At 56.5% G+C, this 24,591-nt stretch overlaps 11 protein-coding genes and 1 non-coding gene across 12 annotated transcripts; 4 read left to right on the forward strand and 8 right to left on the reverse strand.

Annotated features, from left to right (window-relative positions):
- Positions 1-494: 494 nt before the first annotated feature.
- BO70DRAFT_421013 (DUF895 domain membrane protein) lies at positions 495-2,174 on the forward strand (the record flags this gene model as incomplete). Its single annotated transcript, XM_025547522.1, has 4 exons — positions 495-585; positions 650-1,694; positions 1,749-1,845; positions 1,906-2,174. 4 exons carry the CDS (start codon positions 495-497, stop codon positions 2,071-2,073), a joined length of 1,401 nt encoding a protein of 466 aa, XP_025401282.1. The 3' UTR covers positions 2,074-2,174.
- BO70DRAFT_360037 (threonine/serine exporter family protein) lies at positions 2,080-4,451 on the reverse strand. Its single transcript, XM_025542688.1, has 2 exons — positions 4,349-4,451; positions 2,080-4,276 (listed from the first exon to the last, which is right to left on the reverse strand). Exon 2 carries the CDS (start codon positions 4,234-4,236, stop codon positions 2,236-2,238), a length of 2,001 nt encoding a protein of 666 aa, XP_025401283.1. The 5' UTR covers positions 4,237-4,276; positions 4,349-4,451; the 3' UTR covers positions 2,080-2,235.
- Positions 4,452-5,239: 788 nt separating this feature from the next.
- Positions 5,240-6,076, reverse strand: BO70DRAFT_193778 (uncharacterized protein). The gene has a single exon (XM_025538526.1). It carries the CDS (start codon positions 5,838-5,840, stop codon positions 5,406-5,408), a length of 435 nt encoding a protein of 144 aa, XP_025401284.1. The 5' UTR covers positions 5,841-6,076; the 3' UTR covers positions 5,240-5,405.
- On the reverse strand, positions 6,077-7,357 carry BO70DRAFT_193777 (ketopantoate reductase family protein). The gene has a single exon (XM_025538525.1). The coding sequence runs from the start codon at positions 7,333-7,335 to the stop codon at positions 6,313-6,315; it is 1,023 nt and encodes a 340-aa protein (XP_025401285.1). The 5' UTR covers positions 7,336-7,357; the 3' UTR covers positions 6,077-6,312.
- A 256-nt stretch (positions 7,358-7,613) lies between these two features.
- On the reverse strand, positions 7,614-8,619 carry BO70DRAFT_360040 (alpha/beta-hydrolase). Its single transcript, XM_025542689.1, has 4 exons — positions 8,497-8,619; positions 8,100-8,431; positions 7,986-8,047; positions 7,614-7,933 (listed from the first exon to the last, which is right to left on the reverse strand). Exons 1-4 carry the CDS (start codon positions 8,588-8,590, stop codon positions 7,657-7,659), a joined length of 765 nt encoding a protein of 254 aa, XP_025401286.1. The 5' UTR covers positions 8,591-8,619; the 3' UTR covers positions 7,614-7,656.
- A 368-nt stretch (positions 8,620-8,987) lies between these two features.
- Positions 8,988-10,597, forward strand: BO70DRAFT_332213 (putative MFS transporter; the record flags this gene model as incomplete). Its single annotated transcript, XM_025540906.1, has 2 exons — positions 8,988-9,308; positions 9,359-10,597. The coding sequence occupies 2 exons, from the start codon at positions 8,988-8,990 to the stop codon at positions 10,595-10,597; spliced, it is 1,560 nt and encodes a 519-aa protein (XP_025401287.1).
- A 302-nt stretch (positions 10,598-10,899) lies between these two features.
- On the reverse strand, positions 10,900-12,283 carry BO70DRAFT_421019 (uncharacterized protein; the record flags this gene model as incomplete). The annotated part of the gene is made up of 5 exons (XM_025547523.1): positions 10,900-11,249; positions 11,306-11,500; positions 11,557-11,643; positions 11,707-12,160; positions 12,230-12,283. 5 exons carry the CDS (start codon positions 12,281-12,283, stop codon positions 11,017-11,019), a joined length of 1,023 nt encoding a protein of 340 aa, XP_025401288.1. The 3' UTR covers positions 10,900-11,016.
- Positions 12,284-13,538: 1,255 nt separating this feature from the next.
- Positions 13,539-14,357, forward strand: BO70DRAFT_394295 (uncharacterized protein; the record flags this gene model as incomplete). The annotated part of the gene is made up of 3 exons (XM_025546447.1): positions 13,539-13,602; positions 13,783-14,203; positions 14,276-14,357. The coding sequence occupies 3 exons, from the start codon at positions 13,539-13,541 to the stop codon at positions 14,355-14,357; spliced, it is 567 nt and encodes a 188-aa protein (XP_025401289.1).
- A 555-nt stretch (positions 14,358-14,912) lies between these two features.
- On the reverse strand, positions 14,913-14,984 carry BO70DRAFT_t99. The gene has a single exon. It is a non-coding gene; the product is annotated as a tRNA-Met (tRNA).
- Positions 14,985-15,392: 408 nt separating this feature from the next.
- Positions 15,393-16,274, reverse strand: BO70DRAFT_378055 (O-methyltransferase; the record flags this gene model as incomplete). Its single annotated transcript, XM_025545241.1, has 3 exons — positions 15,393-15,756; positions 15,809-15,986; positions 16,037-16,274. 3 exons carry the CDS (start codon positions 16,272-16,274, stop codon positions 15,393-15,395), a joined length of 780 nt encoding a protein of 259 aa, XP_025401290.1.
- A 2,329-nt stretch (positions 16,275-18,603) lies between these two features.
- On the forward strand, positions 18,604-20,732 carry BO70DRAFT_310520 (cytochrome P450). The gene is made up of 5 exons (XM_025540163.1): positions 18,604-18,816; positions 18,866-19,743; positions 19,812-19,922; positions 19,987-20,150; positions 20,219-20,732. Exons 1-5 carry the CDS (start codon positions 18,612-18,614, stop codon positions 20,385-20,387), a joined length of 1,527 nt encoding a protein of 508 aa, XP_025401291.1. The 5' UTR covers positions 18,604-18,611; the 3' UTR covers positions 20,388-20,732.
- BO70DRAFT_421033 (alpha-keto acid decarboxylase family protein) lies at positions 20,605-22,763 on the reverse strand (the record flags this gene model as incomplete). Its single annotated transcript, XM_025547524.1, has 3 exons — positions 20,605-21,047; positions 21,108-22,456; positions 22,505-22,763. 3 exons carry the CDS (start codon positions 22,761-22,763, stop codon positions 20,748-20,750), a joined length of 1,908 nt encoding a protein of 635 aa, XP_025401292.1. The 3' UTR covers positions 20,605-20,747.
- Between the last annotated feature and the right edge of the window lie 1,828 nt (positions 22,764-24,591).

A 24,591-nucleotide genomic window follows, 5' to 3' on the forward strand; every position in this document is an offset into this window, starting at 1 on the left:
TATTCTGACAGTGCGCTAAAGAGAAACCCTCACCACAATCCACCAATCTCGTATTTTCCAATCCAATCCAATCCAATCACATCAAATCACATCATATCGCCTGAACTGCCATGCTTGCTTGCATCCATGTCCGTGTGTCGTCTGTCCGGAAATACTCCACCCGCACCCATGCAGCTAAAATGCCGTGCGAGCACGTAATTCTCCCCTCAACCCGCAACATCGGCCAGACCAGACCCCAACATGATCATTACCTATGCAATAAGGTTGGTGGTTAGCCGTGTCGACCGGTACCGGCCGATAGAAAGATAAGATGTGATGTGACGCAAGGAGGGAGGGAAATATAGCGAGTAGTAGCAAGGGATACTTTGCTATAAGTATATCCGGGGCAGCCAGCCCTTGCGTGGCCCCCTCTTCTCCACTCCAGCCCCAGGTCCATCTCATTTCATCTCAACCCCCTCCTCTCCTCCCCGCCCTTCTCGATTAGCCCTGACAACATGTCCTTCGAGAAACAACCCGTCTCCACGGACGAGGAACTCGCCGATACCAGTGGGCCCCCGACCCCCATCGAACCCCAGAAACACAAAGGTATCCCTCTCCCCTCCCATCCCTCATCCCCCTCCCATTTTCACCCTCACTAATCCCCCCCCAGTAAAATGGAACCACAGCACAACCTACAACGCCCTTGTCCTCGGGCTATGCAACTTCCTAGCCCCAGGAATCTGGACAGCCATGAACTCGATCGGCGGCGGGGGATCCGAAAGTCCCTACCTGGTGGACGCGGCCAACGCGCTAACCTTCGGCCTGATGGTGATCTCCTGCTTCTTCGGGAGCATCGTTGTCCGGTGGGTGGGGATCAAATGGACGCTCATCATCGGGACAGTAGGGTACGCGCCTTACGCGGCGGGGTTATACACACATAACCGGTTCGGGACGGACTGGCTGGTGCTGTTCGGGGCCGCGCTGTGCGGCCTCTCGGCGGGGATATTCTGGATGGCGGAGAGCGCGATCGCCCTCTCGTACCCAGAGCCGGGGAACCAGGGGAAGTTCCTCGGCCTGTGGCTGAGTTTCCGAGTCGGGGGGCAGATCCTCGGCGGAGCGATCAATCTGGGTCTGAACGTGAACCGGTCCACGGCGGGGAGTGTGTCGTACGCGGTGTTCGGGGCGTTCATCGCCCTACAGGCCCTGGGACCCGCGGCCGGCCTGCTCCTCAACAATCCGGAGAGCGTGCAACGCACGGACGGCCAGAAGGTGCAGCTGCGGATCGCGCACGACCCGATCTACGAGATGAAAGCGATGGTGAAGCTCTTCTTCACGCGGAACTTCCTGCTCATCGTGCCGCTGATCGCGCAGGCGACATACACGGAGGCCGTGATGTTCACGTACCTGGATCTGTGGTTCTCGGTGCGGGTGCGCGCGCTGGCGAGTTTCCTGTCGGGGTGTCTGGCGCTGATCTTCGGGAACGTGCTGGGCGCGTTCCTGGATAGTGGCCGGTTTGGGCTGAAGACGCGCAGTCGGGGGGCGTTTGGGACGGTGTTGCTGCTGCAGGGCGGGTGGTGGGTGTGGGCGACGGTGGTGACGACGGGGTATCGCAGGGAGTGGACGGAGGCGATCGATTGGACGGATCCCGGGTTTGCGAAGGGGTTTGTGTTGTATTTGGTGTGGGTGGTTGGGTTTCAGTTGAATTATCTGTTTTTGTGAGTTGCCCTCGAACGAGGGACAAGGAGTGCTGAGGGATGCTGACTGCATAGGTATTTCGTGGTTGGAAACCTCGCGACGGACGATGAGGAGGTGGTTCGCGTGAGTGGCCTGCTCAGAGGCGTCGAGTCGGCCGTGCAGGCCGTTTCGGTGAGTGATTTCTTTTTTTTTTTTTTATCTGGAGCAAATAGACGTGGGCTAATTGTGTAGTACGGGCTGAGTAGCGTCGGCATCATGGCCTCGGTGGGCGGCACGTACATCAACTTCGGGCTCTGGGGCATCTCGCTGCTGCCCGCCTGGCTGGTCATCCGCCAGTTCGGCGTCAGTCTGGACGACCAGAAGCTGGTGCGGGATCAGAAGGCACAGACGGAGGAGTAGACATGCTGCTGGATAGACATCTGTGGAGAAATGATGGATAGAGAGGCCTCTCATCTGGATGTACATCTGTATAGGGTATAGACATGCGAAATACAGGTAAACATGCTGTATGTGCGTAATCAGGCTGATATAATGTTATGTTCAAACGTGCAAAAGAATCGATCACAGGTTGAAAATCCCCCCCTTGCGCTTGCCCCCCGGGTACACCACCAGCGCCGACAGGAACAGTCCCACCGTGATCCCCAGCGCTGTCTGCACCATCGTCAGTCCCAAACTGCCCAGCGACGCCTCCGTCGCCGTCGACGTCTCCGTTGTCACCGTGTTGTTCTTGACCGCGTTCGCGTATGATAGCCCCGAGATGATCGACCCGCTGCTGGCCAGCCCGGACGACACTAGCGTCCACATGCCCGGCACGATCGCCGCCGCGGCGTGCCCGTGCCACACGCGGCTGTACAGGTTCGCACACAGCCCGATCGTGAATGCCCCGATCGTGCTGCCGAGCCAGCTGCTCAGGTGCGACGTCGCCAGGTAGTTGGTCACGTAGCCCGCCACCCCCATGAACGACATGATCGGCAGCTGCTTCCACTTGGCCTGGTTCAGGATCGCTGCGAACGCGCAGTAGACGGCCACAAACACGAACTCCTGCACGTACACGCTGCCGTAGATGTTGTGCGATCGCGCCGAGCACGTCGACGCGTTCGTCGCGTTGTCGTCGATCAGCCCGTAGATCGTGATCCCCACCGTCACCCCGTAGCCCAGGAACAGCGAGTAGATGATCGTGTACACCAGCCGGATCGACCCCGCCACGATCTGGTGCGACTGCAGCTCCAGACTGCTGCACAGCACCGAGTACCCCGGTAGGATCAGCGCGATCGCCGACTCCGCCAGCGCCGAGAAGCAGAACACCGGCTCGCCGTTGCGGTAGATGCTGCCGAACGCCCGCGCCAGGAACGAAGTCGCCATGGCCACCGTGACCTCGAACACGTTGGAGTACAGCGCCGACCGCGGCGCCAGCACGTACTGCATGAACCCGAGCATGCAGCCGAGCAGGAAGATGATGGGCATGTCGACCGGGCGCGCCTCGAACGCCCACGGGCCGACCGCCACGCTGGCCAGCCCGGACAGGCCCACCAGCACCCAGGGGTTGCTGAACTTGTTCTTGCGGGTCAGGATGTCGTCGATGACCGGCAGGGCCTCCTCCGCCGACAGCTTGCCGTGCAACACGTTCTTGTAGCAGTTGTGGATGTCACCCAGGCGGCCCAGGTCCAGCCCCTGCACGGTGCGGATCAGCTTGACCTCGGCGGTGCGGGTGAGCGGGTCGTCGAACGACATGATCATGCAGCTGGGGATGTACATGAACTGGCCCTGCACACGCAGCACGTTGGCAGACATCTGCAGGTACTCCTCGAGGCGGTGGGTCGGGGCGCCGAACTTCATCAGGGCGCGGCACAGCTGGAGCATGTAGCGTTGGCGGGTGAGCAGCGATCCGATCTTCTGGGTCAGCAAGGCCTCCCTGACCTTGCGCTTGCCGGCCTTGTCGTTGGAGGGGTCCTCGTCGTACCACTTCTTCTTGCGGCGCTTGCGCAACTCGCTGGGTAGCGGCGCCAGGCCGTCCTCGGCGGAGATGGGCACGGCGCCGTCCTCCAGGCTGGCCTCGCGGTTGTGGCCCATCTGGTGGCCGAGGAGATGCCACAGCACGCCGCCCATCAGGTTCTCCTCTTGGGTGTTGGTGCGCGACGGGGTCTCGCCCAAGCCCAGCTTCGTGACGAGGTCCTTGGCATCGGAGCCCAGCACCGATTGCAGTTTCGCGGCGTACTCCTTGTCGGCGATTTCGTCCTGGGCCATCATGTCCCGCATCTCGATGTCCTCCTGGTAGCCGTAGTCCTCGGGGTGCCAGGCGGAATCAAGGCCATCGCCGCCGTCGGGGTCGCGACCGAGTTTTTCCGCCAGCTGGGAGGTGCCCTCGCGGATGGCCTTGAAGAGCACGCCCCATTGGTTGGGACCCGACGGAGGGGGCTGGTCGCGGGTCAGCGGTCTCTCGTCATTGTTGGTATTGTTGGTGGAGCGATTGACGAGATGGTCGTCAGCGTGGGTGGATTCGTGGTCGGTTCCCGGACCAGAGCCGGGACGGAGGAGGTGGTTGTCATCGGTTGGGCTGGACATGCTGGGGCGTCGGCATAATAATAATCAGAGGGCGAAGGTCCTGCAGCGGCGTTAGTTCGGTTCCTGAAGGATCCGGGTAACGGCGAAGAGGGAACCATGGTACGGGACTTACATGCTGTGGCCGATGAGGAAGGAAAAGAACACGCAGGACGCAGGCAGAAAAACGGCCGGTAAGGTTTTTGTCCGGCGGAGAGGTTTTTTTTTTTTTTTTTTTTTCGGAACGAGCGATGGTCGTGGGTAAGGTCAAGGTGGTGGGTAAGGGGGTCGACCCACTGGCGAGACACCGTGGCGATGATGTTATTGACGCTGATCCGGAGCACGATCTGGTGATCGGGGGGGGGGGGGGACGTCGAGGACGACTTGGACGCGGCACTGGCAGGCAACAAAAGGCGAGGGGTGGGCTCTTCCACGGGGAAAATAGGTTTTCAAATAGTGCTCGGTCGTGGTCGAGAGGCCAGACCCCCCTGACTCTGTTTTCTCTGGCACGCTGAAACAACGGCGGGGGCGCCCCCACCGCAAAGCTTCGGCCGCTTGGCGCTGGACGGAATGGGATCAGTGGGCAGGACTGCGGAGGAGATCGCGATGCCCCGGATGGCACTAGGGGGAAGGGGGTCAAGAGTAGAAAAATTAGGTTGGTATGGGGGGGGTGGTTAGTGCTGGGGTTAGTGTGATAGCGGTGGTGTTAAGGATCGCGAGGGACGGTGAGGGGAAAGAAGAGGAGAAGAAGGAAACATGAAGAGGGGAACTGGAGAAGTCGGGGAAGGCGAGTTATGCCGGCACCCGACACAAGAGAGAGAGAGAGAGAGAGAGAGAGAGAGAGAGTTTGCCCGGTTTGCACCGTTGACCTGGTTTGCTGTTGCCGCGCATCAACGTTCTTCCCCTCCTTCTTCCCCTTCCTGAGGCCGTCACGCCCCAATCAGGACTAGCCGCACCCCCAACCCATGGATCGCTGCGGCCGTTGCGTATGTCAGATTTATTAGGAAAGTGTCACATTCGTCTCAGACGCAGCCTTTACATGACACGCGGGTTACTATCTCAGATTATCCCTCCTCTATCCCTTCCTCCTCCATTCCATTCCCTCCTACTTCCATCCTTTATCCATCCTTTATCCATCCTCCCTCTATTACCATTCCATCCTTCCTCTGTCTTTCCATCTCCCTCTGTATGTCCTAAAGCATTCTCGAACCCCCCTCATACCCACCCCCCACCACCGCCCGAATAATCCCCTCCTCCACCGCGATCGAGAGCACCTCGCGCACCCAGTCCCCGCACCGATACAGCGGCTTGGCCAGGTTCATCGGCTTCCCGCTGAGCGTCAGCTGCGGCGGCGGCGGAGGCACCTCCTCGCAGATCGCCTCGAAGCGGGCCATGTCCGCCGGCGCAATCGTGGCGACCAGCTTCTTCGTGCCGGGGACGTGGCCGGGGATCTCCTCCGGGTCGACGCTCTCTTTGGGGTCGTGGGCCATCCCGCGCAGGATGGTGCCGATGACGTGGTAGCGCTGGCCGCGGATGGCGTCGACGGGCGCGTCTGGGCGCGTCTCGATGAAGATGGCCACGTGGTTGCGTTCGCCGATTTCCTCGGTGGTGTAGATGTTGTAGGACATGATGAGAGGAACGGAGTGGTGATTGGGAGGGTTGTAGATCGGTGATGTTGATCGGAGGGTTGTAGATCTAAAACAGATTGTCGATCTGGATGAGAGGCTTGCAGATCTGATTGGAACTGAAGTATGAAATTCGGATGAGATAGATGCTTGCAGACTGTTTGTTGTCTTCAGGGATGGACAAACATCTGTTAATGAGATGAGATGAGGTGGTTAGGAGAGAGGAGAAGAGAGAGAGCTGAGCAGTGTTGCTTTATAGGCAATGATCTCTTTCGATTCCCTTCACAGTCAACATTCACGCCAGGCTGCCACCGTCTCCGGCGCTGCCTGACAGTGATTGCCGCAGTCACTCTGCATGGCGGCAGCCTTGCAGCCTTTCCGCCAAGGCTCCTGTCCTACATCACTCATGACCCAAATAGGTATGTATGTACATCTGCCGGGTCTGCCATCTGGACCCGGTTTCCCCATCTCCACACTACATCCCCTGCATCAACGCGTCTAACCGCCCCTTGGCCAGCGCATACACCGTCTCCAGCCGGGGCATCGCCACCCCTCGCTGCCTCCCCAGCCGCACTGCGTTCCCCACGATCGCCTCGACCTCGAACGGCCGCCCCATGCGCACGTCCTGCAACATACTCACCTCGCGACCCGTCCCCTCCCTCGTCCGCCGCTCAGCCAGCGCGATCCGCTGCTGCGCCGCCTCCTCGTCGACCCCCGGGATGCCCATCACACGCGCCAGCGCCACAATCTCCATCATGATGCCCCAGACCAGGTCGCGCGCGAAGGGGTCCGAGGTAGCCAGAAACCCGCCATCGGTGCACAGCGACAACGCACAGACAGGGTTGAAGGCCGCGTTGAGCAGCAGCTTAGACCATCGCGCCTCCTGGATATTCTCGAACAGCGTGGCATCCCCGCCGCCCTGCACCATCAGCCCGACAAATCTCTCCGCGGCGCGTTTGTGGCTCCCCGGGGCAGTGGCCGGGTAGGTGCCCAGCTCGAGGTGGTTGAGCATCTCGCCGTGCTCGATGACTCCGGGGGCCGTCTGGATGGTGGGCAGGTAGACGACCCCGCTGAGGATGGGGTTGGCGGGGAACGCGGCGGCGAGGTCGGTCTCGATGTCGATGCCGTTCTGCGCCAGGACGACGGCGGTGTGTGGGCGGTTCGTCAGCACGGGGCTCAGCTGGTCGGCGAGCGAGGGCGTCCGCCCGGGGAAGGCCTTCGTCGTGACGAGGACATAGTCGTAGGTGGTGTTGGGGGGGCAGTCGGCGGGGGAGCGCACGACGTGGTCGGGGCGATAGGAGACGGTGCCGAAGCGGGGGCTGCGCAGGCTGAAGCCGTGCTGGGCGACGGCGTCGTGGTTGGAGCGGCAGACGGCGGTGACGGTGCAGCCGGCGCGCTGCAGTTGGTGCAGGTAGATGGCGCCGACGCTGCCCACTCCGAAGAGGAGGACGGAGGGGGACGAAGAGGGAGAGGGAGAGGGAGAGGGAGAGGAAGCCATGAGCGAAGGAGGACAGGACAAGACAGACAGGGGGATGGAGGGAGGGGAAATGTCGGAGTTGCGGCCGGGAATCAATCGCCCGCGGATCCCCGCGCCGAGGTCGGCGGCCGTCGCTGCCAGCCATTATATGATCTACTAGTAGTGTGGAAAGTCTGGTGTGGTACTGGATGTACTGTATCATTCATCCCAGCTCTATCTATCCCAATATGTACTAACTCTCCAGTTGGACCGGCAGTGGTCCGTGGCAGCATTTCCATGCCCGCACTATATATTTACACCTCAGAGGACCATCATCCGCTACCGTAACCGCGCCGTCGCTGCTTAGATCTTTGCATCCGCCTTCTCCAGGTGCTTCTCGAAGAAGTCGGCCAGCTGGTTGTACCCGCGCTTGTACTCCGCCAGGCTCTCCTCGCCCTCGAGGTTCGCGCGCGCCCCCATCCAGCCGTGCCACATCTTCTCGTACGTCTCCACGTGGCCTCCGACGCCGTTGCCGGCAATGATTTCCGAGTATGCCTTGACCACGTCGGCGGGTTCGTCCTTGGAGGCGAGGACGATGTGGGGGATGGTCACCTTCTTGGCGTCTTCGGCGTCCATGCGTCTACGATATGTCAGTTCAGTCCCTCCGTCCAATGGAAGCACAGAGCACATACCCGGGGTGAACCTGGCCCGACGCAATGAAGGGGGAATCCGGACCGGACAGCAGAACGGTGACCTATCAACCAAAAGTAAGCATCTCGCCGACCACCAACCGAAAATCAACAGACCTTTCCACCCCAGCACAGACCAAAAGCACCCCATTTCTTCGCCGACGGGAAGCGGGCACGGTACTCCTCGATCGCCTTGCCCAGCACGACCACGGCGTCCGGGATAGAGGCACTGTTGGTCATGAACGCCGTCAGGGCGGCCATTTTCTCGTCGGTGTTGGGGGGCAGCCAGTCGTGGTGGGCGGCGGCGCCCTTGAAAAAGTCCGGGATGAGCACGACGGCGTTCAGGCGGGCTGCCAGCAAGTCGGCGCCCTGCAGGGTCTGGCTGGAGAGGCCGAAGATGTCGTAGATGTCGACCAGGCCGACGCGGGCGTCGGGCGAGCCGGTGACGTCTGGGATGCGGTCCGTCAGCTCGCGCACTCACCCACCGGTCGGGAATGAAAGAGGGGCGACGTACAGGTCTTCAGACCGGCAATCTCCGAGTAGGTGCCCTTGGGGGTGTATCCCACGGCGATGACGGGGGGGATGGTACGGCAGGCTTCGCAAGTCATGATGATGGCTGTGTTGATGGGAATTGGTGGGAATGGATGGGAATGGATGGGAACCGGAGTGGGATGGAGGATAGGAACGGGAGAGAAACGGAAGACCGAAGAAGACTGGCGAGAGAGCGGCACAAGGCGGCTATAAGTTCGCCCTGAGGCCGGAGATAGCCTGGCCGGTGCTTAACTCCCATCCCGGACCGGCCTGCTGCTCGAGCTGCCGTTGGCGGGGGCAAGGCCGGTCTCCACAGTCAACCCCGGGAACGGCCCGGAACCGGGCACCCGTTTTCTTCCCCGGAGGCTCAGGAGGTACTTATATAAGTTGAATGTTCGAAACTGTTTGAGAAGGGATCGGTATCTCCCGAACCACGGCAACTCTCGCAGCTGGATTGGGAAGATATAGCTAGCCATGGTCTCACAAGCGCTGCCACGCCCGTCCCACGATGGTGACACCGTCCAACCGACCTTGTCCAAAACACCCCAGGCCGACACGTGCAGTAGTGGTACCACCATCATCATTGCGGGGGAAAAGACAGAAGATGATGTCTCCAGGGATCCCCCCTACTGCATTCTGCCCGAGAGGCAGAAGATCTTCATCATGATCACCGCGTCCTTTGCGGGTGTCATCTCGCCCCTCTCCAGCACCATCTACTTCCCAGCCCTGACCACCCTCGCCGATGCCATGGATGTCTCGATCGGGCGAATCAACCTCACCATCATGGCCTACCTGGTATGCAATGTCCCTCCCACTGGACAGACGTCACGCACTAACCCGAGCAGATCTTCCAAGGCCTTGCCCCCTCGTTCATCGGCTCCTTCTCCGACACCCACGGCCGCCGCCCGGCCTACCTGATCTGCTTCACGATCTACCTTGGCGCGAACATCGGTCTAGCCTTACAGAGCAACTACGCCGCGCTGATGGTCCTGCGCTGTGTCCAAGCTTGCGGGAGCAGCGGGACCATCGCCCTGGGCAGCGCCGTCGTGGCCGACGTGTCCACGCGAGCGGAACGAGGGAAATACATTGGCTACGCCAGCATGGGAGTGACGCTGGGCCCGGCCCTGGGCCCCGTCATCGGCGGCCTGTTGGACCATTTCCTCGGATGGCGCTGGATCTTCTGGTTCCTGACCATCCTCGGCGGAGTGTTCTTCCTCCTCATCATCGCGATCTTCCCCGAGACCTGTCGCGCAGTGGTAGGGAATGGCTCCATCCCAGCATCGAGATGGAACCGTCCTCTCCTCAGCGTCCTGCTCCCTCCAGTCAACAGACAGGATACACCCCAAGACACCACCACCACCACCCTCCCAAAACGCCCCAACCCGTTCCGCTCCGCCCTCCTGGCCAACGACAAAGAGAACCTGCTCATCCTGGTCTACAGTGCCTTCCTCTACGCGGGACTGGTCATGGTGCTAAGCACGCTCTCACCCGAGCTAGTAACGAAATACGACTTCAACTCGATCCAAGTCGGGCTCTGCTACCTCCCCATGGGCCTAGGCAGCCTGACCTCCCGGTGGACAGTGGGAACCCTGCTCGACGTTAACTTCCGGCGGGAAGCGCGTCTGCAGAATCTCCCGATCATCAAAAACCAACAACAAGACATCACCTCGTTCAACATCGAACGTGCCAGACTCACAGTCACTATCCCCCTCATGTACCTCGCCTCCATAGTCTTCATCGCCTATGGCTGGGTCATGAACTACAAGACCTCGCTCGCCGGGCCGGTAATAACACTCTTCGTCGGATCGCATTTGATCACGGGGGCCTTCACGGCGCTGAGCACGTTGATTGTGGACGTGAATCGGCAGAGTCCGGCCACGGCGGTGGCGGCGAATAATCTGTTCCGATGTCTGCTGGGGGCGGGGGCCACGGCTGTGGCAGCCCCGATGATTGATTCTTGGGGGATTGGCTGGACGGCGACGTTTATTGCGCTCATGTGGGTGGTGCTGAGTCCGGCCATGTGGGCGATTTATCGTTGGGGGTTGGGGTGGAGGAAGCTCAAGGTGGGTGGGGGGGAGGAATAGTGAGCAGCTGTCGTTATCAGGATGGGATGGGGGTGTATAGATGGGGGTGATCATAGTGGGTTGGTTGCATATAATGTGCCTTTTTTATAGAGTGAGGGAGAAGGACAGACTTGATTCCATGCCCTATAGCATTTTAATTTCTCTGATTTTCGGATCCTTCGGCCATCAGCAAGACAGAAGGAGTGGCATTGCCGAGCTGGAGGTTGTTCATACTGTAGCCACCGCTCCAGTCGAGTGCTCATACTATATCTCAGACCGTGGTCTGGCAGCGCCAGGTTCTGTCAAGGAACCGGCAAGACGGACAAAATACCATTCCATAGCATTATTCATAGTCCAACGGACGCAGCAGCGGACAGACACATCATAATAGAGGATCCTTTCCGATCCAATAAACAAACCCTGGTCATGACGATCACCAATTACTCCACCGCCACATGATCCGAAGCAGTCAACCCCCGATGACTCCCATAGCGACACATCTCCAGATCCGAGCTATCCTGCGATGGCGTCCAAGTGCGCTCGACTCCCCCCTGCTTAGAACGACGGGCATCCCGGGGAGTACTGGGGGGATAACTCGGATACGGCTGGGAGCGTTTCTGGTCGTGTTTCATGAACAGCTGGCGGAACGAGGCCACGCATGCGACGATGTTTGCTAATCGTCGTGAGTCACCAGGGATTTGGGGTTCACTTGAGGATCGGCACACATACCCACAGTCGCTTCGATGAAGCTCCACATCCACAGCCAGGATTCGTCCGAATTGCTGTCCTTGCGAGCGACGACGGCGACCCGCACGATCGCGACGATGATGATGACTACTGCGAGGGACAGAATGGCCATTAAAATTAACTTCTGGCGTAGCGGGATTTGGATATTCCACAGCAGGATGATTGGGAGGCTGATAACTAGGGGCAAGGGTTAGGTCTTGATTGGTTTCCTCCAAACAGGAGGGGGGTTATACTGGCGAGATCGGTCAAGACATCCAGAGCTAGGTTGATGATCAGGGTATCGTATTGATAGAGAATCGCCTTCTCGGTGGAGCATCGGGCTATCTCGTGACCATGTATTAGCTGAAGCAGACATGACCGTTGAGCACACTCCATGAACATACCCATTGAAGCAGCCCTAATATTCACCAAGCAAGTCCACTGAATATCTCCCACAACAACACAATAGGCAGCGAGGGCAAACCCTACTACGCACCAAAACCACGTAATCCAACGACGATCCGTCCCTCCAAGACGACGAAAGAAGACCAAGAACGAGGCTTTGATGGTCCAGAGGGAGCTATAGAAGAAGACAAGGAAGAAGATCTCGGCGCGCCCGAGCTGTGCAATCTGGGCAATTATGTCGGGCGTCATGGACATCGTGCCGTCGCTGAGCTGGAAGATGAGATAAAGGTGGTATAGTTGGCTTTGCCAGATGATGGCCGACGCGAGGAGCATCAACCAGGCGATAATGGCGAAGGCATCGTCGAGCCAGAGGCGTCGAAAGGTGCAGAGACGGGCCGCGGTGCGGGCGGATATGAAGAGGAAGGATAATATTGTGGCGCCCCATATGACACCCTATCATTCGGCAAAAGAAGCTGTAGGTTAGTGGATAGAGGGGTTACTGGAGGGAGGGCTCTGACATACGATGAATGTCGGCCCTTTCACCTTGGCGGTCGTGTCCGTCAATATGTTTGTCATGACTGATTATCTTCCTCCAGAAGACCGGGGATGTGTGGGGGATAGTGAATATAATAGGCTTGCAACTGACAGGAATGAAAACCTGGCTTCTTTTTGGCCGTGTTGAATGTTGTCAGGCATCCCTAAGAGCGCCTGCATGGGGAGTTCTCTGTTTGCCTCGGTGGTTATCTCACAGATCCTACTCGAGTCGTTCGACGACGGACAGCGGTGACAAACGTGAAATGCATGATTCAGGGCATAATTTTGAGCTGAAGCGGGGGGTTTTTCGGTGGGTGCAGGACTGTGGTGGCAGGCTGATGTCAGAACACGCATCCTCATCATTACAGGCCGTCCGGGCAGGGATCATTTGAGTTGTCTGGTTTTCTCTGACTGCCGATACTCCGTAGCCAGAATCGTTATGCACACAGCTCTGGGGCTGAGTTAGCCTTGCTGGCGCCGACCTATTCCCCGAAGCATTTGGGGGCCGCAGGCAGTCATGAGGGGCATTAACCGCACAATTCCTGTGTCCTGGGAGGGGAGTTAGGGCACATAGCCAGGCCAGCCAGCTGCCGCAGACAGCAGACACAGCCGAGTTACATGCGTGGGGGGGGGGGGGGGGTTGACCGTGCGGCATTGCAACGCCATGCTGCAGCCAAAAAAAAAAAAAAAAAAAAAAAAAAAAAAACAAAGTCCAGGAGCCCGGATCTTCATTGGACGGTTCCAGCCGTCCATGAGAGGAGCAGTTGGGGCAGGCCACTTGCTTGTGTGACAGACGGGTCAGACCTAAGCCATCCATCTATTTGGGGCACTTGTCCCTGCTTTTTTTGCCGGTGGCGGGGAGGCCTGGAAATCAGCCACGATGAAAAAGAGGTCGCACCCCAGAATCATATCCATAGCAGTATATGGCTGTTGTAAGGCTGTTACAATGCTATCTAATACCCAGAACACTGTGGTAGTGCCGATCTGTCCACGGGCGAGATCGTCGCTGCAGCTAAAATAGAACGGACGCGGACCCGCGGGGAAAGTCAAACAGAACCAGCAGATAGATAGGTGACTAGAGATGCTGGAAACCTGGATGCCGCTCATTTGCCAATTTGCTGATCGTCACTGCAACCCGCCAGCCTCGTCTCGCCGATCGGGCCAAAGATATGCTTATGGTCACGTTGGCCGAGGTAGGGTTGCACCGTGTACGCCTGGGGAGCCTTGAGTCCCCGAGGGCTATCGACCCTCTGATTCGACCTTCCCCCAAGTGTTCGCCTATATTCCAAATAGTGCAATGGTTCTCAACCGCATTAATGGAACTTGGGAAGGGCTTGGAGCTGTCACGACTCTGATTCACAGTAGCACTTGTTCCTGATCCTAAAGGATGGCGATTATCTTTCGCTGTCCATCAAATGACATGCATGGCGTAAATCGAAGCATTCGGGCTCGTGCCCTTCCAAACAACCCAAAATCCTTCGCCTTTCACACTTCAGATAGATGAGCGGGTCATTGGTGAGCATTGACGGGCCTGACCCTAGAGGGATTTTTCGACCAGGTTCTAGTGAGCTTCGGCTGCGACTTTGATCGTCTGCCCACCCTGCGGAGGCCAAACCCGCCCACCGCACTAAATCCCAGGGGCAAGGATATAATCTCCCTGACGGAGGACTTCTTCAGGCGGCAATTGCTTCCCGGGCCGACGTTCGACATCCTGGTGGATCGATACCGGGCAGCCCTGAACGAGCTGCTGGGCTGGGACCGACTGACGACTTTATACCCGATGATCCATGCGACTCGCACGAAGCCCATCTCGCTCTATGATCTGTGGCCAGATTTGATGATAAATGCCACCCAGGGCAGCTTTTCAGGATCGGATTCCAACATGACAACGGGGTTGAGAACCTTCACAGATGAGTTTTGGAAGCTTCTTCGCCCCATTCGGATTCGAAGGCTCCTGCAACAGTACACCGCTGCTTTCAAAGCCTACTGGCGCCGATCAGTGGAAGCCCGGGAGGATGAAGCGTGGATATAAAGAGCCTGGCTGGAGACGTACAAGGAGCTGGGCGTTCACGAGGATGACCAGGCCGCCATGCTGGTCATGATATACTGGGCGTAAGCTTTTTTTCTTCTCCTTACATCTCCCGCTAGAACTTGATCATACCGTGCATTAACGAGACAAGGCAGCCTTTTTATATGTCCCAACGCGGATGAACAGCCTGTTTCGGGAGTTGAGGAGAATACGGAAGAACTGGGTGTTTCGGTCTATGATCTTGCAGTTGAGTGTCAAGAAGGGAACCATACGTGGGACCGGGTGCTGCGGGTGTGGGGGAGGTCGCGGGTAAATTAGCTTCCTTCCTATATATAAGAGCAGTTGGGGAAGTAGGTCATTCAGTGTCGGTAAGAAGTTTCGCAGCGATCATGAGTAAGTCTATACCTGATATTTGGATGACGACTGTTCGGAGAAACCGAGTCATTACAAGGCAATCTGGATAGCGAAGAATCAAGAAATGTAGGCCACTCTGGCCAAATTCCTTTCTTGAAAAAAAAAAAAAACAAACAAACAAACAAACAAACAAACATGAAAATGACTAAAATGACCAACAGATTTGAAGGGGTTACACAGAGCACTGGGATAGAAAAAGAAAAAGAAAAAAAGAAAGAATGACGCGAATAGCATGTCCTGGTTTCGATCCAGGGACCTCCGGGTTATGAGCCCGGCGCTCTTCCCCTGAGCTAACATGCTGGTTGGGTGAACAACTGGTCCATTTACTGTATCATACTCCAAGCCATGGCGCGTCGCACCCATCCGGCTATTGTTGATTCTTTAGAGGATTGAATCAAGGCCAGATGGAAATCCTATGCCCTGTCTTTGATTTTTCGCATCGCAGGCCAACATAAATACACCGATCGTCTGATTCAATCTGTCAGATCCAGCACCACCACACCTACAGAGTATCTTGGTCCCCCTTTCCCTCGGGGGTACTAACTATTTCTTCCTCAACTCAGTGCGAGACCATCCTGAACGAATCGATAGATAAATATTCACCAACCCCCTACTTGACACTCTAGACGCTTCCACCTGAGCGGCATCTCATCATAACTTCCTGTGTGTGTATGTATCTATCCACCAAGTATCAACCCAACCAGACAATCAATCCACCATCCGGGCCAGATTAATCCCATCCCACAGCGGACACAACCAATTCTCCAACCGATCGTTAGCCACCACGGCCTGATTATACGCCTTCAACGTCATCACATCCGCCGACTTCCAGTACTCCGGTCGCTGCGGTCCGAAATCGTAGTGGCGCCAGGGGTTATCCGAGCTGTCGTCCGCCACAAGTCCACACCGCAGGGTGTTGTCCCCGATGATCAGGCCGCCGGGGCGGAGGAGCCGGTTCGGCGTCCCTGGTTGAGAGAGCGCCAGAATGGTAGACAGGTATCTCGAGTATCCGGATTTCTGAGCATCGATGAAGATGATATCGTATGGTTCGGAGGGGGTGAGCGTGGGAAGGCTGCCATCAATCGTCAGATCTAGGCAGTCTGGACAGGGTGGTGGAAACACACGTCTCGAGCGCATCTCCGACAATCAACTCCGCGTTGTGGACATCATTGGCAGCGAGGGCGTCTTTCGCCGCCGCTGCAAAGGACGGGTCGAATTCCAGACCGGTGACTTTGCCATCCGGGCCTACCGCGCTACTCCACGTCATGAGGGAGAGACCGACATAGCTGCCGATTTCGAGGACTGGATGGGTCAGTCACAGATTGACGGAAACGAGCCGAGGGTATGCGTACTCCTCTTTGCGCCGATGGTCTTGACCAAGAAGGTCAAGGCCTGTGCTTGCGCGATCGAGATCATGTAGTTGGCTGTCTCGGGCCGAGTGGTCTGGATATGGGCATGGTAGTCGATGATGTGTTGGGGCATCCGCAGGCTGTGGCTCTCGGCATAATCGCCGACTCGCTTGGCCACTCTCTCGTTGGGGTAGAGAGCCGGAGTGCCATCCGCCGGATATGAGACTGGGAGTGTTGACATTATGGTATGTACTATAGCGATGGATGTTCTGGGGCCTGTGAGGATGGGGAGTTGAGAAAGTCAACGAGATGGCCTGACACCACGCGGCCTATATACCAGTGCGTATTGCCCTATACGTGGTCCACGCTACCGATCCAACCCCTCCTTCGCTGGTGAAGGATTCAGTCCCGTCCGTCAACGGTTAGTTCCACGACTCGACCATGCCTAAATCCAGCAGATGGATCCCCCGTCCCGTAAATGGTACCACCGCCAAGCCCCTCGCTATGCACATCAGACCCTCACGATGGAGACTAACCCTTGAAGGGTCGGGGGATAATGAATGGGACCTCTTCCTTCAGGAAGCCATCAGGAAGATGTCCGAATCCTGGTAGGTTAGCTGGGCCTTTGCATGACCCGCGGAGGAGACAGTGCGTTGGACCCTACTTTTATCTCCTTGCACCCTTGCACAATGGGTGAATTTATTTCTGGATAACCAACCAATCCGAACCGAAAGTGGGTTCAGGGGGGGGTGATCGCCGTTTGATTATCAGATGGAATTTCAGATAACGGACGGCCGGCACGGTGCATATAGATTCGTCATTGATAAATTGATTTCGGGTTGTTAGCGGGGCAGATTAGGACTTAGTCCGGCAGAGGATGAAACCCCGATCCTTCAGGTGTGGGTATCGGATTGCGCCGTAGCCCAGCTTCATACGGTGGGGTTTCTCTCGTTATCTGCAATATCATCATCCTCTTGGTTGCATAGAGCCCTTGTCGTGCTAAAATCTGATATATAGTCAAAAACGTACACCACCCACAGTAACACAATCAGAATCCAAAACACTCTTCCAATAGGGCGGTAGAAGTCTGCAAGTCTTGAGAGACTTGCCGCGCCAGCAACGAGTCGACCGCGGGGATCCGTGGGAGACCCGTAAATAGCTGGCCGTGGTAGCTGATGTCTCCAATGTGAGCGAACATACCTCCAAGGCAGGCCAGTAGCGAATTGGCCTGGCACCTTCCTGGACCGATCCGCAAACCACCGGATGTCATATCGACACGGTGGATTTGCCAAGCACCTCGAAGTGCTTCTGATCTTGGGCGTGAAAATGCTTGAGTTGGGTAAGATAGACAGAAAAAGTCCAACCTCCCACATCAACTGTCCAGTAGAAGATCCAGCTGTGGGCATACGAAAATACCTTGTTCCCTCTCCGAACCTATCCATTGTTCATGAAAGGCATCGATCTGAGGGGAATGATGCGACCAGCTGAGGCTGAGGCTATCTAATTGAGAAACGGGGGTCTTGTCAATCTGCGCTCTCCAGGTAGCGCTGTGCTGATGTAAGACCTGTAAGATCATCAAACGAAGCCATGTGCTATCAAGAGATTATCGGCTGATATCAACCGTTGACCAGCAAATTATTATAATAGAGAGTAGATCGCCACGAAAACCAGCGGCAAGACCAGACAAGATCAGAACCGGGGATTCGAGTCTACCGGCATATCTGCAGGGTAAGAACTCATCCGAGGGGAAGTATTCTTAAGAGAATGGTTCTATGTCAGCCTATTACCATGGATATAGTCTTGTCTCAAGTGAGATTGAGGCCGCACAGGTTAACTGTGCTCCTAACAGGATGTGATCCTAGCTTTAAACATCCCCGGTATAACCCCACCGCGCTGTCTAATATGCAGCCTCTCCGCCTCCATCCATGTTCGGGTTCATTTGAATTCTGTCCGAGACATGCGCTCGGTGCCGTGCCTTTTGATGGCAAGGTCCTCGATCCAATAGGTGAGGATGACACCAATGTTCGAACAGCCTGCTCCAACCAGAACAAGGATGTTAGGGCCTGGAAGGTCGAAAAAAGCAAATAAGGAGCGGAGTTGAACCTTATAAGACTCAGGTTGATCCAATGATGCTAGCGGGACAATCCATTAAGCAGCTGCCAAGAGTGCTGACCGCGTGAAGTCATATCAAACGGACGGCATTGGCCATGTGGAGTGGAGACGACGCCAGGCTAATGCAAATCGTCCAAGGTTCAATATCGCGGCAGGCCGCAAACGGTCTAAAGTTCTGGGCTTTTTTAGCCTTCGAAAAGGGCCATCGGTCGCGACAGGTTCCAAGGTTTTGAGTGGTGAGCAAAGAAGCTAGACCTGTTCGAAGGATGGTGTTGAGCATCAGCAGGAGGGGAACCTGGTCGGATCTGCAAAGCTAATGCATCCTGCATGCTCTTCACTCGACAATTCCACCTGGCCAGGGTGCCAGCTCGGGGACGCCTTTTCGATGGAGGAAGACCCCCGCCCCTTTGCATAAGAGTCGCCAATAACCCCCGCTCGGGGTCATCCAACGCAGTCTACATCCACCATGGGCTGGCTCACGATCGGGGTGGCCTGCTTTGGCCTGGTCCTGTACCAGATCATCCAGGGCATCTACCGGCTTTACTTCCACCCTCTGCGACACATCCCCGGGCCCAAACTGGCGGGCCTCACGCATCTGTATGACTTCTACTATAACGTCATCCAAAAAGGAAGATTCATCCACCACATTGGAGACCTGCACAAGGAATATGGCACGTTCCAGCTCCAGTCATTCCACCGAATACCACACTGACGATCCAGGCCCGATTGTCCGCATCACCCCCGACGAGGTGCACATCAACGACCCGACGTTCTACGACGAGATCTACGCCCCCGGCCGGCGGCGACGCGACAAGCCCTGGTATTACATCCCCATCGGCGGCCTGCCCAGCTCGACCATCACCACTCTCGACCACGACCACCATCGCATGCGCCGGGCGTTCGTCAGCCCGTTCTTCTCGCGGCGTGCCATCCAGGAGCTGTCCAGAGTCACCGAGGGGTCCACCCTGAAGCTGATGAGTCGACTGCAACGATTCTGTGACGAGGATCAGGTCGTCCGTCTCGATGATGCCTTTGCGGCCATGGCATCGGACATCATCACCTACCTGTACTACGGCCACAGTCTAGGATTCCTGGATAGCGAGGACTTTCGCAGCGACATCCGGCTGCTCGTGAACGAGACCGCGGCGACCTGCCATATCAATCGCTTCTTCCCGCTCCTGTCCATGGTGTTGAGCATGATGCCTCCCCGGTGGTTGGCCCTCATAAAGCCCGGGTCGGGGCATCTGTTCGAATATATCGAGAAACTGTCTCGGATGGCCGCGCAGGCACCTCCAGCCATTGATGCCGAGGCGGACGACGAGGGGGTGAAGAAACGCCCACTGTACAAGACCATTCTGGCCCGACTGCGCGATCCACAAATCCCACCGGAGGAGCGAACCGTCACTCGGCTCCAGCACGAGGGGGGCGTCTTTCTAGGTGGAGGCACGGAGACCACGGCCAGCACTCTCACCTTTGCGTCGTATATTCTGGGCACCCATCCGGAAATCGTGCACCGACTGCGCGCAGAGATCAAGGAGGTTCTCCCTACACCGACTAGCAGAGCCACCTGGGTGGAGCTGGAGAAGCTGCCCTACCTGGTCAGATTCTAGATCATCCCTCCCGTCCTATATATCTGATATGGTGTCCATCGTGCTGACCATGCTAGACGGCATTTATATACGAAACCCTCCGCCTGGCCTACGGACTCATCTTCCGGACCGGCCGCATCGCGCCCACCGAGACCCTGCAGTACAGAGACTATGCTCTCCCTCCAGGGGTAAGTCCCTTCCCCCCCCCACCCTATCCCTATCCCAGATCGAATCGACCCACTAACCCCCCAGACCATCATGAGCTCGAGCGCGTATTTCATCCACCGCGACCCCATCCTCTACCCCGACTGCGACAAATTCGATCCGGAGCGATGGCTGCAGGGCGAAAAGAGCGAGGACCTCAAACGATACCACGTTAGCTTTTCCAGAGGCAGCAGATCGTGTGTTGGCAAGAAGTGAGTCGCATATTCACATGTACCGAGCTTTCCTTCGACGAGTCGGATGTGGCTAACGGGTTCTGCAGTCTGGCCTGGAACGAGCTGTACTTCACCATCGCGTACATGGTGCGTCGGTTCGATTTCGAGATGCATGATACCACGGCGGAGGATATGAAGATTGTGGGGGAGACGATCTTTCCGGTTACGACTCGGGGACTGGTGACGGTGTATGCGAAGGTGAAGGCTGTGGAGTGAGTTTTGGGGGGGGGATGTCTGCCACGTAGTCAATATTGGAGACTTGGGGCAGTGAATGGGTTTCCCAGACCGCATATCCGTCCCACTACGACGTTTGCCCTCTGGTATTCTCTTCCTTTTGCCCTTACACCCGATTACAGCACCTTTTGAGGCTCTGTCTAGGTCTCCTCTTTCCCATTTCGACGGCAATATACAGACCAATATACAGACTGCCCATCATACACCACTGCCCCTCTCTTCATGACGGTGACTTTACCAAACCGAGGCTTAGAAACTCTGGATACACAAGTTGCATGCCACCCGAACAAATCCAAGTAAAAACTCCCGTCTGTACTCTACAAATCCCAACATCTTACAAACTCATCGAAACACGGGCCCCAGCTGCCGCAGCCCCTCACTGTAATCGGTCGGATGGACGCAGCACTCCAGAATGGCGAGCTTCTCCGGCTCACGCTCAATGCGCTCCAACGCCTTGTGCCACTCGCCCGCCGTCTTCACCCGCAAGGAAATGATGCCCGGAGCCAGCCGACTCGCACTCTCCTCCGCAGAGGCAAACCTACTCCCTCCATCCACCGCATGCCACGCCTTCGAAAAGCAGTTTCCAAGGCCTGCGTAATCCCAATTACTGATATAATTATACGGCCCATCGTGAATCGCAGTCTAACCAACCATCCCCCCAGTCAGCAGCGTGCGTCTTCCTTGCTTGTGCAGGGGACATACCTCTATCACGTAACCAAGATTGTTCATGACCAGGATGATCGGATTCGCCTTCGCGCGGATCATCGTGCTGAGCTCCTGCGCAGTCATTTGGAAGGCGCCATCGCCGATCATGAGAATTGCTCTTCCGTCTGGACGGGCGAGTTGAATTCCCAGTGTTGCGGGCAGGCTCCACCCAATGGAGGAGTATATCATCTGCACCTGGTAGTCGGCCCCGCGGGGGAGTCTGACCCGTTGCGCGTTGAACCAGGAGTCGCCCGAGTCGGCTATTAGGGTGTCGTTTCCCTTGAGGAGATGTCCGATGCCTTGGCTGATTGTTGTCATTGGGAGGGGGATGTTGGGGTCAGGTGTGGTGGTGTCTGTGACGTTGGCACTGAGCGGCTTGACGGGGCGACATGTCTCGCAGTTGGAGGTTAGGCTTGCGCCGATGATGCCGGACAGGGTGGCCCTGAGGGATACTCCCTCGATGCGTTCGCCGGAGGGCATTCCAACGTATCCGTCCTGAACATCGACCGTCCGGATAGATTCAGGACCATAAACCGCCTTCCCCCAGTGATGAAGATCGGACCACCGGCCACCAACGACTACCCACAAGTCCGATTCCAGCGCAAGCTTCTCGATTCCGGGATCAGAAGCAAACCCCCAGAACGTGCCGAAGAACTGGTCGTGGTCTTCAGGTATGAGGGATTTGCCGTCCGGCTGACAGAACACCGGACACCCCAGCCTTTCGATGAAATCCAGCAGGAGGGGCTGCGGGCAGCCGCGTGCCAGTGGGCCGATGATCATCACCGGCTGTGCGGCATGGTTCCAGGAACGGGAAAAGGCGTTACTCACTGCCGCGATGGCGTCTGCTTTCGAAGGTGCAGGCTCGTTGATAACCAGTGGACTTGGACGTCCGACAGGAACGGTGCCCACATCTGCTGGGACCTCGATATACACCGGCATCGACTTCGTCAGCGACTCTGCTATCGTGCGATCGAGGACCTCACGCGCATTGGCGGCATTGTCGAGTCGCACCGCAGAGGCAGTCACCTCCCGAAACATGCGCAGCGCTTGGTCGTAATCGGTTGTGCTCAGGCCGTGGTGGATCAGGCGGTCATCCTTCAATAGCTTGGTGGCCGGACAGCCACAGATGACAATGACACTCAAGCCATCAGTCAAGGCGCCGGCAATGGCGTTGAGGACCGACAGGCTGCCAACCATGAACGTCACGACCACGACTGCGACCCTGGCTGGGGACGCGCGGGCGTATCCATCTGCCGCATATCCTGCGTTGAGCTCGTTGCAACATCCGACCAGTCTGAGCGAGTCATTCTTCAGCAGCTGGTCGAGCAGTGTGAGATTGAAGTCGCCTGTAGATGTCAGCGGCAGCAGGGCAATGCGGTGGTCGAATGACCTACCTGGAACCACGAAGTAATCCTTCACACCGATCTCCTCCATCCTGTATGCCAGGAAGGTACCGAGGGTATGTTTGTCCTGGTGGAACTCGGGTTGCTTGAGGGGTCTGCGAAGGCCGACACAGGTGTCGTCAACATCAGCGGTCTGTCCGCGAACATCCTCCTCCTCCTTCTTCTCAGGGATTTCGCGTGAGACTTCATCTTTGTCGCTTCCAGACCGGAAACAACTCTTCGTCCACCGAGTCAAAGATCTGAACAGCATTGTGGGTACTTTGATTACGAATTGATATGGCACCAAGAGCACCCAACTATCAGACAGACAGGCAGACACGTTCACAGCCTTATATACTATATATCCCCCATGCCATCATCCATTGTTCTAGACGCAGGCTACTCGAAGAGGAAACGCCCCACCCAGCTGAAAGGGATATCGCCTCAAGCACATTCTTATGAACGCCATCCCATCATCTGCGAACCATCATTAAGCTTCCCTATTGGTCCGGCAATAATATCCCAAAGCCCCCATCGGGGAACATGCATGTTAGCAAGGATTATGCAGCACACATGTGCACCGTGCCCTCGTGTGTGATGTGATGATAATACATTCATACCGGGGCTGACGCCTTCAAATCACATCATTTGCAAGACCACTTCCCCTTTTGGCGTGGTGCTGAGATGGAATCCGGCTTTGCCACAATCCCTAAGATCGGATCATGTATTATTTATATGTCGCCACCACGCACCCTGGACGAGCAACTACATCATTTGAAATTGATCGAAGGAAGTAAATAATACCTTCTTTTTCATGCTCTATGGAGGTAGGTGGACGGCTCTCCTCCACAGCCTGGCTAGGTACATTGCGCGGTCATCTGTTATATATACATATATATACACCTTCACCCCGGCTTGGGGTATCGCACATACCAGCTAAAATCATGCGGAATGTCAATAGCGGATCTAGGATGTCTCTTCTGGGGCCTGAAAAAAAAGAAAAAAAAAAAAAAAGGAAAAAGAGGCTTCAGGATGTCTCCTACATGCCCGCTCGTCGTAGTTCATGCACCCGGCCCGAATCAGTCGGGGTCGGGTTCCAGGGGGTGGGCAATCAATGCCAGGGTGGGAAATGGTCGCCGATACATACTCAAGATTACCTTGATCGGCAGTGCTGTCTGGTGACTGTCCCTCCTATCTTTCCAGCTTGCCCTTGAGAGTCTAGGTCATTGTCATCACTGTCATTGCAAATGTTGACATTGTTGACGGAGAGGTACTTCCCTGTCTCATGATTGTCGACCTGTCATTTGGTGTGATGTATACGTCAAACTCATTATCATCCCGGATGACACCTATCAAGGAGTCTAGAAATGCCTGGAGTCGAGTGGGACTGTTTGGATTCTTCGATTCCAGACATCCTGTCTCCCAAATAGTCAAGGAGCAAAACGAAAGACAAAGTCCGCCACGAGTCAGCTATTATACCCCAGCATCCACAATGAGCCTATCCTTGCTAGGATGTTGAATGCCTACGCGGGGACCGACCTGTCTGACCAGATGGCAGTTTTTCTTTTGCTTTTGTATAGACCAACCCACCTGATCCATGCAAGACCCGGGAACTCCCGAACCAGGGGGGTGGTACAGCTATTGTTGCTTTTCGCGCCAGGGACTGCGTATCACCAGATATTAAATGCATTCCAAATTCCAATCTATGTACGACCGACAGTAGCTGATCTGATATGCCGTCTTTTCTGCATGTTTTCACCTGTAATTGGGGCAGCATGCCAGGTATATACTGGAAGAGCCGGGGATCACCGGTGTAGATCATGGAAAGTGTATCTCACGGGAATCTCCAGTAAACGTTACTTACATTGCACAGAAGAACTAACTATTAAGATTATAAAAGTCAGCATCCCTTTCGGGCTGCGGACTCACAAACGCATGCACACAAATGCATGCATGCAGCAGCCCCAAAGGGCCGAGATCGAGCCGAGCCACGATCCACTACGTCATCCACGGTCACCCTGCCTTATCGCCGATCATCATCATCATCATCATCTCCTCTCTCTCAATCCCATCCCCCATTCCCAATTCCAAACACCACC

This window comes from Aspergillus heteromorphus (assembly GCF_003184545.1).
Source record: "Aspergillus heteromorphus CBS 117.55 chromosome Unknown BO70scaffold_6, whole genome shotgun sequence".
NCBI lineage: Eukaryota > Fungi > Ascomycota > Eurotiomycetes > Eurotiales > Aspergillaceae > Aspergillus > Aspergillus heteromorphus.

What these genes read in the sequence shown, in the direction of transcription:
- BO70DRAFT_360037 (XM_025542688.1), bottom strand. Translation starts at nt 4,236, where the DNA reads ATGTCCAGCCCAACCGATGACAACCACCTCCTCCGTCCCGGCTCTGGT.
- BO70DRAFT_193778 (XM_025538526.1), bottom strand. Translation starts at nt 5,840, where the DNA reads ATGTCCTACAACATCTACACCACCGAGGAAATCGGCGAACGCAACCAC.
- BO70DRAFT_193777 (XM_025538525.1), bottom strand. Translation starts at nt 7,335, where the DNA reads ATGGCTTCCTCTCCCTCTCCCTCTCCCTCTCCCTCTTCGTCCCCCTCC.
- BO70DRAFT_360040 (XM_025542689.1), bottom strand. Translation starts at nt 8,590, where the DNA reads ATGACTTGCGAAGCCTGCCGTACCATCCCCCCCGTCATCGCCGTGGGA. An exon ending in GATTGCCGGTCTGAAGACCT is followed by an intron (nt 8,432 to 8,496) that starts GTACGTCGCCCC and finishes ACCGCATCCCAG; the next exon opens with ACGTCACCGGCTCGCCCGAC. An exon ending in GTCTGTGCTGGGGTGGAAAG is followed by an intron (nt 8,048 to 8,099) that starts GTCTGTTGATTT and finishes TTTGGTTGATAG; the next exon opens with GTCACCGTTCTGCTGTCCGG.
- BO70DRAFT_310520 (XM_025540163.1), top strand. Translation starts at nt 18,612, where the DNA reads ATGGGCTGGCTCACGATCGGGGTGGCCTGCTTTGGCCTGGTCCTGTAC. An exon ending in ACTATGCTCTCCCTCCAGGG is followed by an intron (nt 19,923 to 19,986) that starts GTAAGTCCCTTC and finishes CTAACCCCCCAG; the next exon opens with ACCATCATGAGCTCGAGCGC. An exon ending in AGATCGTGTGTTGGCAAGAA is followed by an intron (nt 20,151 to 20,218) that starts GTGAGTCGCATA and finishes CGGGTTCTGCAG; the next exon opens with TCTGGCCTGGAACGAGCTGT.